The sequence below is a fragment of the Montipora foliosa genome, chromosome 5 (genome assembly GCF_036669935.1).
Source record: "Montipora foliosa isolate CH-2021 chromosome 5, ASM3666993v2, whole genome shotgun sequence".
Classification (NCBI taxonomy): Eukaryota; Metazoa; Cnidaria; class Anthozoa; order Scleractinia; family Acroporidae; genus Montipora; species Montipora foliosa.
Genome location: NC_090873.1, coordinates 45,763,154 through 45,774,924, shown reverse-complemented (window position 1 = coordinate 45,774,924; position 11,771 = coordinate 45,763,154). Strand labels below are relative to the sequence as shown.

At 41.2% G+C, this 11,771-nt stretch overlaps 1 protein-coding gene across 6 annotated transcripts in view; it reads left to right on the top strand.

Annotated features, from left to right (window-relative positions):
* Positions 1 to 11,608, top strand: part of LOC138004421 (potassium voltage-gated channel subfamily KQT member 1-like) — a 34,852-nt gene extending 23,244 nt beyond the window's left edge. For 4 of the 6 annotated variants that reach the window (XM_068850922.1, XM_068850921.1, XM_068850925.1 and 1 more), the window contains 7 exons: positions 1 to 11; positions 1,398 to 1,449; positions 2,396 to 2,471; positions 2,847 to 2,941; positions 4,442 to 4,479; positions 8,061 to 8,122; positions 8,707 to 11,608. The exon at positions 1 to 11 is cut by the window's left edge. In XM_068850922.1, the coding sequence (XP_068707023.1) occupies positions 1 to 11; positions 1,398 to 1,449; positions 2,396 to 2,471; positions 2,847 to 2,941; positions 4,442 to 4,479; positions 8,061 to 8,122; positions 8,707 to 9,672 (1,300 nt within the window). In that variant the 3' untranslated portion in view covers positions 9,673 to 11,608. The remainder of the gene's footprint in view (positions 12 to 1,397; positions 1,450 to 2,395; positions 2,472 to 2,846; positions 2,942 to 4,441; positions 4,480 to 8,060; positions 8,123 to 8,706) is intronic. The other 2 variants (XM_068850926.1, XM_068850923.1) reach the window with 1 other exon arrangement.
* The last annotated feature ends 163 nt before the right edge of the window (positions 11,609 to 11,771 follow it).

The following is an 11,771-nucleotide window of genomic DNA, read 5'->3' as shown; positions in this document are numbered from 1 at the left end:
TCTTTTGGGTGGTAAGTGCAGACTGAGGTTTGTCGAGGGCTAAAGCGTTAAATTAACTGAAGGCTCAATAACTAATGACAGCTAATGACATGAAAGGCAGTTATGCCGCTAAGTATGTTGAAACGCTAAGAAAGAATTTAAGGCCCAGTAATACTGGCAACATTTTCCGTGAACTTGTCGCGCAACAATGTTGCTTATCGAGTTGAGATTGTTTGTTGCGCGTATTTCCACCTCCTCGTGCAACAAATCTTCATGTTGCAAAAAGTAAAAGCGATATCTCCTTTTTGCAACATAAAAAAATTTTTGCGCAAGAAGGTAGTAATGCGCGCAACAAACCATCTCAACTTGCAACGCAACATTGTTGCGCGACAAGTTGCACGGAAATTGTTGTCCGTATTACTGGGCCTTTACTAAAGAATGCTCTGCGGAGTATTCGGGTTATTTTTCAAAATTTGTTTTTGATATAAAAAGCAGAAGTTATTAATGTTATCATACATATATTGATGCTTCTGTGGCTTGAAGAAATTCGAACGTACATGTAACTTAAAAAATAACAATTCAAAGAGCCAGTGTTTCACCCCTCCTGTCTTGTATGTCTTCGTCAGGAAAGTCGTTGGGTTATTGAATTGTAACTTTTTAAGCTACATTCGAATTTCTTTCATTCAAGCCACTCATCACGGTTAAAAAGACCGACTTGTTTTTTTTACTAGGAAGAGGTCTTTCTTAGTTGCTGATAGCCTCACTTTGAAGGCGAATCCAAATTCCAGATATCTGTGTCCGTAATTAATTTTCAAAAGGAAAATTTTTGCATTTGGACTTGCTTTAAAGGAAAGAGGGAAGGGAATTCCGAAATAGGCCATTATTGTAAACTCGCTTTTATAATAACTGAGGGTAACCAATGTCTTCATTTTTTAAAATGAACAATTCAACTAATTTCTTTTAAATAACGTCAAGTTAAACTCGACAAAAAAAGTTGTAAAGCAGCATTTACCTTCTTTTAATCGAGCCGTTAGAATTTGCCTTCAGAAATTCTAAACTCAGTTGTAAAATGGGCCTCACCTTGTAATGTAATTTTCTTTGAAAGTCCTTTTTTAAATAACATGGCAAAATAAACGGTTTTGAAGTGTAGTAGTTTGCTTTAAACAGCAAGGCTTTTACAGATTTAACTTTGGGTTTGCCGTTGTAACAACAGAGGGAAGGATGCTTGTCATAAAAATATGAAAAATTTCTCAAAAATTTCGTAATCTCGAAGCTAATCTTTCCTCCCCAAAAGAGTTCCCCTTGGACTGGCGCTAGACAGAGCAAAATCTATAAGTTGCACTCTTACCAGGCGAAGGGTTAATCTGTTTTTAAATTTGGAGAAACTAACAACTTCGTTGATCGGTACATCTTTTCAGATGAGAATGCATTGTTGGCCTTACAGCAAGAAGGAGAAATACCTTGTATTGAGTAAGTTTATATATTTTTAAGCAGTTTATTTTCTGTTTTTTTGTTTGGCTTGAACAATCTAGTGTTGGGATACATGGTTGACCGTTTAGCCACCACTGTCAACTTCATCTTCAGGGTTTTCCGTCTCTTGCTGCCGTGTTTTGTGTCGTCGCGTAAAACCCCTCTGTGGAGGGGGTGGAGCGCAATGACTTTGCGAGACAATTTGCACCGAAAGTTGCGCAATGCAACAACGCCTTTAGAAACTTTAGCTTAAAAAAACTAATTAAGCAATAGAGGACGTTTTCCGTGTTTCAATAGGCTCATCTTAACACTCGGGGGAGGGGGGAGAATTCAAGACAGTTATGGAAACCCTCGACTGCGTCTCTCGGGTTTGCATAACTGTCGAGAATCTCCCAACTCCCCCGAGTGTTTAGATGAGGCTATGGAAACACGGAAAAAGTCCCCCATTGCTTTTATAAAATAGTTCTCAAAGAGAAGTCTACAAATGAAGGAAAATGCTGGTTTTTTGTTCGTCTTGATTGAAACAGATTTCCTTGATACATGCTCATATTTCCTACCAGCCAATCAAAACGTGCGTCTGACTACATAACCAATCAAAACTCGTGTACTCTCATCTAAACACAGCTATTGACCAATGAGAGTGCACGTACTATCCTAATTTTATAATTTTTGTTGGAAAACGCAAAGCGCATACGTCCGATGAAAACGGATTTAAAAATGGAGACCCATCGTTTGACAAGGGCCTTGTTTCTTGGGTGGAGTTGAAGATTATGACATTTCATACCTAAATTCCAAATCGATATTAGGTAGAAAGGTAGCAGTGTCAGGAAAAAAAAACGCTAGTGGGAATAAAAATATTCATTCGTTACCGACAAGAAAACAAGCATTTTTGTAAAAACAGACCTGTCAGTGGAATGTAAAATTATCTCCTGTCATTCTCTCGCAGGTTGAGCAAGGCTCAAAAACTGGCGATTCGACTCATTAGAATCTTAAAACTTCGGGTAGCAATTCGAAAATTCAAGGTAAGAACAACTTTAACGGGACCGTGTTCCCTTTAACAATTTGTTTGTGTTTCCTTCCCGAAGTTACTTCCAAACTAGTTCTCAGCTTTTTTATCCCTAAATTGGGTTTATGTTCCCTTGTTCTCTAATTCAAATTAACCATGCTTTCTTGTTCTCTCTTGATTCAAATATCATGCCCAGAAATATAATCAATGAGTGAGCTACAGCCCTCGCTTCCTTGGGCCTCGACACCGCTCCCTGTCTTTTACCGTTTCAATTTATGGTTCGGGCTCGAATTGAACCTTAAACAATGCGGGTTTTAAGTTTTGAAATTGTGTAACTGTAAAGTTTCAAAGTTATTGCTTTAATTGTTAGCTTCCTCCTTGCATGATTTAGGAGGCAAGGCGACCTTACGATGTGAAAGATGTCATTGAACAGTACTCGACAGGACACGTTGAAATGTTGTCAAGAGTCAAAAATCTTCAAGCAAAGTAGGTGATATCAGAAAAATAGACCACCGTCTGCCAGCCGCTGAACTATAGCAGATTGGTACGAGCTAAGCTGTTAGACTAGGTTCATGCAACAACAGACATGATTTTCACGGTTAATGACGCCGCCATATTAGAGAGGTTAAGCGTGACGTTTACGGCCAACGTCAAACGGGAAACGGTAGGCTCCTGCTTATCATAAAAGCGTGACAGAAATGAGCTAATATCAAGTAGGGTTCTCACATTTTTGGCAAAACTCCCAATTTCACTCTGACGTTTGCCGTGTGGCGTAAACGTCATGCTTAACCTCTCTAAATTGGTTTGGGCCGGGGAAACACGGCTAAAATTACAATGAGTGTATGGGATTTTGGCCGAATTTGAACCGCTGAAGCGCTGCTACAATGGGACATTTGCGGCAGATTTTAATGAGGAGTTTATTGCTGTGATTCGTCCAACAGAAAATTAGGCCAGCAAAGGAGGTATGACGTCTATAAAGTAGAATTATAGATCTTGTCATCTCGCTTCTAACTTAAGGGCAATTTGCATTATTTTGATTAGAAGGATTTGTAAGAAATCGTAAAATACGTTTACGGTCGTTCTAGCTTGAATCTGTTCTTTATACTTCATGAAAATAATGTCAGTACAGATGGCTTTTAAAAGGCATTGTAGCGCTGAAATATAGCTTCCATGGCAGACTTACAGAGGTTCAAATTTGGTAATCGCTGTAATTCTAACTTATTTATTTTAACGGGAATTTTCCTATTTAATGATCCGCCATTACTAATTTTAAGTTCTTTAGAGTTCTTGATCGAGGAGAAAATGACGTCAAAGGCTCACTAGTTTTAAGCGGCCTTCACAAAGCAAACTTTAGTTTGCAAACTCGTGTTGGAAAACTCAAGTTGGTGTGTGGGTGAAAGACACAACAACAGTTGTCAAACATGTTGGCAAACTATTGGCGAGAATAGAGACAAGTTCTATTCGTCGCCAACAGTTTGCCAACGTGTTTGCCGTCTGTTTTTGTGCCGTTCACACACACCAGCTTGAGTTTGCAAACTCAAGTTTGCCGTGTGAAGACCACTTAAGAATGCAATGCATGTGTACTCGGCAGAACTAATATGCAGCACGGTTGTTTTGGGCTTTCAGACGCGTCTTGCATATATAATCAGACTTTAAAAGTCTCCTCTTGCATATATAATATGCTGCATTCACATGCTGAAATGTTAAGCTAGTAAGCCTTTGACGTCACTTTCCCCTGGATTCAACCCTCTGAGGTCCATTCGGTCAGTTTTGAACGTGAGTAATGACAGACCGTGAAATCCAAAACTTACACTCAAAGTAAACGGCGTTTCGATAAAAATCAAAGATCAAAATTTTGCCAGTCAGGTGTTAAGCAAACACACTTTCAAAATCTGAAGAAACAAAGGAAACGATCTTTTTGATCACAGGGGCACTTTATTAAAACTTCTTCTTCCTAGAATTATCATGGTTTTATTTTCCTTATAGGGTTGACAAAGCTTTTTGCAACAGGACGGAAAATGGAGGTAGGACATGACTTTTTCATCATTTTTGCATTGTCTACCTTAAAAAGCTTGGTCGCATTGTGTTAACCCCTTTCAAGGGGATGAATATCAGTTGTTCACTGTCATATCGGACGATATCTTCTAGTTGGTAAATTTTCTGTATTATATAGTCAACAGAATATCGCGTTTCTGATTTGTCAATGACGTACATAAATAGGTAATAGAGTACAACAGACTTTTAAGGCGCTCGCAAACGAAGAAACAATGTTGCGGAAACATTGTTGCGGAAGTAAATGTTTCCCCTTCTGCGGCCCCAGGAAACATTTGTTGCGGAAGCAAAAGTGTTTCTGAATTTGTTCAGAAACATTTTGTTTCCTCATTATTTCTTCGTTTGCGGGCGCCTTTGCAGAGGGCAATACGAAAGTTGCTATGGAAGCACAACGATGGAACAATTTTGTTGAGTAGATACATAGATTACTTCATGGTTGGTGAGTGCCACGCTTTTTATTCACGAGTTCTGAAGGATCTCGTAAACAAACGAGTGAGCGAAGCGAACGAGTGAGTTTAACTATTCTTCACAACTAGTGAGAAATAAAAATCGTACAAACGAGCCAACCATGAAGTAATTTGTTTATTATATAAGTACAGAGATCATGAAGTTAACGAGTTAAGTGTTAACGGAGAGGCTATCAAACCATCGATCGTGGTCAAAAGCCCCAAACAAATATTGACATAAAAGAAATCTTTACCTTCCATACCTCGCTTGAGCAGTTTTTAAACTTTTTAAGATCCTGTGAAGTATTTTGTAGAGAAAACTAAACCTTGAAAACCATACACCAGTCGGCCGCCATGTTTACAAAGTTTACTCCCGCTGTCGGTGCACAGGCCACTCGCGCCAAAGTTCAACATAATATTAGCCAATCAAAAGGCTGATACAACAATTTTTCACTCGTGAAAAAAAATCGTCCGACCAATCAAAGGGGCGATACGACAATTTTTCACTAGTGAAAACATCGTATGACATTTTTATTTTATCACAGAAATGTACGTAAATCTCTATACTTATGAAATAAGATAACTAAAAAATCGTATGAATTTGTGATTTATGGTCACTCGTGATGCTTTGAAAGTTCTCTAAAATTCCGTGAGTGCAATTTTAGAGAACTTTAAAACATCACTCGTGCCCATAGACCGTATTAATCAGTGGCGGCCAAGAAACTATTGTTTTGTCTTTGTGGTAATCATCCTTGCTAGCCTCACTTTGGAGCAAAAGTTCTTTTGAATTTTGTCCGTGCTAACGAGGCCAGTGAGGATGATTAGCATAAAGAAGAACAAAAAAAAAATCTTGGCCGCCATATATATGAATATGGTCTGTAAATCAAAAAATGCACTCGCTTTCATACGATTTCCCATACGTAAGCCCCGTTTACACGGGCAGGTTTTACTTGGCAACTTTCCCTTGACAAGGAAAAATTGCTTGTATAAATAGGGTCAAATTGTCAAGTATGAAATTTGTGCGTGTAAACGGACGTCGTTGCGACGACGAGAACGGCAAGGAAACGTACCATAATGTAAAACGCACATGCCGGCGCGTGCAGAGCCGTTGGTTTTGTTCATTAAGCGTATTGTTTCATGCATGGCGTTCACGTAGCTGTCCTCGTCGTCGTCATCATTGCGCAAGCTCCCAATTGTCACTAACAACAGTCTTTTTCGGGACGACTCCATTCTCGTCACTAGAGCCTTGGATCGACCCAAGGCTCTGGGAAACTATTGTGGGAGAACATGCGCCGTAGGGTTCTTATAGCTAAATATTTGCTATTTGAACCTTACGGCGCCTGCTCACTCCTCGTGCTAACATGACTGCACCAATTAGAGACGCTTTTGATTGTTCTTCACGAAAACCAATGAGAAGACACTTTGTTTCAGGGTTCCCCAGAGCTCTTCTCTTCCTTAGTCAAGAGAAGAGCTCTGGGGTCGAGATTGGGGACGACTCTCGAGCCATCAAGTTTTGTCAAGAGAAAATGAGGGGACAGAGAGGGAGGCTCTCGGTTCAGCCCTTGGGATATGTCATGTCCACGAAAGTTATTTTTAGACGATCGGCTAACCTCGGTCTGATGTTTGAAAGAAAAATATTCATCAGCCTTCCACGTGCGCCGCCATTTTCTCTTTTCACTAAAAACCTGTGAGCGAGACAACACTGCACGCGGACGTCTCGGAAGACAGACTTCCGCTAGAACAAAGACTTCCGCTCTTCTAAAAATAACTTTCGTGGACATGACATATCCCGGCCAACGCCCTGGGCCTCCCTCTCTGTCCCTTCATTTTCTCTTGGTTTTGTTCATATTATATGGAGAAATTACATGAAGCAGGGACCCGTAACCAGTAGCCTACAACTCCAATGGAGCGTTTTCATTCACGTGACCAGCAGCCATATTGGATTGCTGAAACAAAAGGAAGTAAAAATAAAAATAGAGCTTAATTCCCTGAGGATTAGTTTGGTACATCATCATGGCCGCCATTCCTTTTTTTTCAGGTACACTAACATGGCCGCCGTGATGTCAAGTGAAAACATTGTATACTAGGTCTAGACCTTATTCATAAATGGTGGTCACATTTATAATTCTTTTGTTCACGTGCAAATTAGCCTACCAAGCCTCATTTTAGAGCAAGAATTCTTTTCAATTCACTGTATGGTATCGAGGCTTGGTAGGCTAATTTGCACCTGGACAAAAGAATTATAAATTGAGCTCCATTTATGAATAAGGTCTATGCAACGACATTTTTACAGATGAAGCGATCATTTCAGACGAGTTCTTAAATAAGATTGGTCGTGCACGATTGACCATTCTCAATCTCATGGGTATTATGGGTATTAATTTCTCACGAAAGACTTGTGATTGGCTGGAAAGATCTGGTTTCACGTGAAAATGAATCTAAGAATAACTCGGTCTGTAAAACCGCTGTTGCACAAATACAATGAAGTTGTACACTCCTAGGTATGGGTTTCTAACGAAGTTATGGCTGAGGGCCGCTTTACACGAGCCCGAGTTGGACGCCGAGCCGGGTTAGTTCAGCCTCGAATCATACGTTTACACGAACCCGGGCTGGGTGAGGGTTGGGTCATCTCGGCTGCACCCGGGTCAGTTTCTTTTTTGCTCGGTTGAAAAATTTGTAGTAACGTTATCAGCCATTTGATCAATGTTTCGAAATAAGATGTTCAGTCATCAAGTGATTCCACTGCCAAGTTGACGTTCTTTTTCCACACGCTCTTCATGCCCATTCGCCACCGCCATTTTGCTGCAGGCTGCGCATGAACAAGAAAGCTGAGCCGCAAAAAGAGTGACGTTCAAACGATCCCGGGTCAGATGGGCCACTGTTTACATGAAGAAGTTGAAGAAATTTCAACCCTTCTAGCCGGGTCAACCCGAGTCTCGAGAAGGGTTACCCGGCTAGACTACTGTTTTCATGTAAACGCTTATAAGCATTTGACTTCAAAAGGGTTACCCGCCGCGGTGATTCAACCCGGGGTCGTGTAAAGAGGCCCTATTGGCTAAGGCATGAAACAAAAGCTGACATCAGTGGCCTATTTTCATTGTTTTCAGTTGACGGCGAGTCTCTGGAAAAAGCAGGAATAAGCAGTCGGCTTGCCCGAGTCGAACAACAGGTAAAAGAAAGAGAATTTAAACTTTTGGTCGTGGCCAAGAGCAAACGGCAAGACGACAGGCAGCGGCTTTTTGGAAACCACGAAATTGCTGTTTTAGGTCAAAACTGGGTAAAAATCTAAATTAGTACTATAGCCCAAACGTACAACGTTCCTGACAACCCACTGACAAGATATGAAACATATGCATGGTACAAAGAGCTATTCGTATTTCATTTTTGACGACTTTCTGAAGACACCGTCTCCAAACTTTAACAAAAAAAAAAAAGCCAGTTTTTTCAAGTTCAATCCATTTCCATCCTCTTCACCCTCAGCAGCAAACAATAAAAAACAGCTTCAGTGAACCTCAATGGTTATTGACAACAAAACAACAGCATCCTTTTTTGGTCTTATTTGATGCACAGACGTCTTTAGTGTTTTGGAGTTTGACTAAAATAGTTTTGGCCAGCTGCCATTTCAGCCTGACATTCGCCAGTGGGCTGAGATTGTAAAGCGACTGCACGAAATTAAATAACCCACAACCAAAGAAATCGTGAAGCAAGTTTGACTTCCATTGGAAAATCTTTTTATTGCATTTTTATTTCCAGGTAAATTCAATGGACTCCAAGCTAGAGACGGTGATGCAGATTCTACAGAATATGCAAAACACACGATGTTGTCCTTCGGGAGGAAGCAACTCGTACGACCTGTTCCGAGGACATGCCGACGGTGTGTCGTCAAGGCGTTCTTCAGTGTCACGGGCACATTCGGATCCATTGGACGTTCGAGCGCAGATAAGCGTTACTTCCCACGCGACGGACAGTTCAGACATTCCGTTCGTGACACTAAGCGACCCTGAATCGGGGCAAAGTTCGTTATCTGTCTATGATCGGTCTCAAAGCTCACCGCCAGTTTCTCAAAGCTCAATGTACGGGAGCTTGTCTAGTGGAGATCGCCAGAGTATTAACCAATTAGATGGCTTGCCCGTCGGCGACGTAGGTACGAACTCGGCTTTGTCACGTGTTCTTGTCCCTGATCGGAGACAACTGTCGGACGTGACAGAGGAAAGTTTAACTGGTTCAAAGGAGACAGTTGGTGGATTGACACCCCCCGGACCAATATCTCAACAGAATTCTACGGCATCTGAAAGTGATCCGTCTTCGGGGGGAGCTGAATCTGAAGCTTACTCGCTACCAGTTGATTCCGGGCTTGAGCGGGCAGATACGGAAGTTGTTTGGCAAAAACAAGAACCTGAATCGTTATCACCTCGCAGAAGACGAAGTCAGTTGAGCTTAAACGAAGCAAAGCTAACGGACGATGAAGCAACTTCGGAGCAAAGTTTTTTGTTGGACGAACAGAAAATTGCCATGCGTTATACGGGGACGCCAGAATGGAAAAAACCCGCTAGTGGACAGTGGAGCACTTCACAGAGTGGCTCTGTAGTGTCTTCGAATGAGAACCTTTCCTCTCGAGGGCCGGAAACGGGGTATGACGACGAGTCAGTCAGATCTAGGCAGACTAGGCTGTCTGCCAAACGACGCCCCCTAGTGAAATCGAACCCCGTGGACGCGTAGAAATGAGTGAAAATGCGTCCAAGAAAATGGCCAGGGAAACGCGCGTTTTCGCTTCGTTATTACACAACTGAAGAACAAGTTTCGTGGAGAAAAAGCAGGAGTGGTGTTGTTAACAGGTTTAAACAATATTTCTCTTTCCACGATGGTGGACGACTCAGTGGTATTGTCGTGGTAGGCGGTTTCTTCGTGCTGGTAACGAATTGAGGAAAAAGCTTGCGAAGTCTTAATGTTTTTTAACTATCGTATTGTCTGTGCTGCGCTTCGCTTGAACTAACGTGCTTCACTGCACAAGTTCTTTTCAGCACAGCTGCCACGTTGTGGGTTACGGTCTCAGTCTTATAATACTTCCATGGGATTTAGAGTTGCTTTCTCTGGCAAAAAGATACGGTGAAGAGTTTAATATATAATGATCTTCTTTTTACAAGCAACAAGTTGTGCGCTGTCAGTTTGTCTTCCATGGTAAAGTGCTGGTCACTCCTGGAAAGTTATTCTTTTCTCGTGCTCTGGGGCTCAGATTTTTCGGTAGCTGTGCACAAAAGAATCTTGAAAGAGAGAATTGTTTACTACGAGCCACAGATGTTAGCATAACGTTAAAGTGGACTCTTATAACAACGATAATGCTCTTGTCTCGATACTTCTGGAAAAACTGCATCCTCGGCGATAGCCGGGAAATTTAAATACATTAACCTTGTCAAGGGCACTGTTAGCCAAAGCGTTATCTGTGCTACGAAGACATTTGTTTTGAACAGATCTGGGCCGCTCTCGAGGTAAAAGTGCACTAAGCCCTAATTTTTTTCGCTTGAAAAGAATTAGTTTCTTAGTAAATCTGCACAAAAAATGATTTGACAAAATCCTTTAATTTCTGTCACGTAAATCTGGGGAAAGTTTGATGCATGACCGAGCACTTGGGGTCACGATTCACTTTCTCGTTTGACGTTACAGGTAAAAACTGCAGTGCAAAAATTATTTGTAAACAATAATACGAAGCAGTTTGTAACGTCAAATGAAGAATAGTCTCTCCCTATTTTCCAGCTTGGAAGTGAACTTATCTTTTGACATATGTTTTGATACTTCTAGCGGCAGTTGTTTAAAGGCCTGACAACTGTATCCAGTGGATAAGTCGCAATCCGACAGTTCCAATCTGTGTAAAGATTTTATTTGCTCACTGAACCGTGAATATGACAACTCTAAGCACATTTGAGAGAAGGCGTGTGTGTACAAAGCTTTGGCCAACATTTAGCGTAAAGTATATTTCGTACTCTGGATAAAGACTTTCTCAGGCACTTGAACAACTGACTTAACGTTAGATTGAATTAGGTAAAGAGTGTTGTTACGGCGTGGGTGGGGTCCCCAGCTCAGTCACACATGTGTTTATTTTTAGAATACCCGTTCCCGCGAAAAACATGGTAGAAGCAGTCACGCGTGACATGGCTTCTTCTGATTGGTTGAAATTGGCGGCCCTTTGTTTCGGGCGCAAAGTGTATCCGTGCTCGGGCAAGACCGCAAAGTGATAGATAAACACTCGTATCTAATTCACTCTTGGTTAGCGCTTATTTTCTCAGAAAGAAGGAACACTTTTTAAGTGAAAACTCGTGTTCGTGTTTGAGTGAGTAAGGGGTTCTCCATTGACAAGTTAAGTCTTCTGGCGTTGGAGTAAAATTCGTCACTGTCACTCCCCCCACCCCCGAAAGGGTTTTAACCTTAAAAAGGTTAAATTCCCTGGGTGTAGTAATCGGTGCATTTGGTTGTTCTTGGCAAAGACTCGCCGATTACGCCCAAGGTGTTAAATTAAAAAAGTAAAAGTTTGCCATTTAATCCATATCGATGAGTTGCGCACAGAAGTATTTTTGTAGTTTCCTAAAGAAATTTAACTGAAGAGCGGATGTTTAGAGCAAGCCCTGAAACGAGAAATAAAGTTAATGGAAGTGTTTTTCGAGTTGCATAGTACTTGTACTGATAAACTCAACGATTTTGCTTGGACAGTAAATTTGTTTTGTCTTGTTCCCAAGCTAGTATCAGCACAAAGTTCAAAAAGGTCCTCCTTGATACCTAAAATCTATCTCCACCGATGAACAAAACCTCGCGTCCAAAAAATTAGG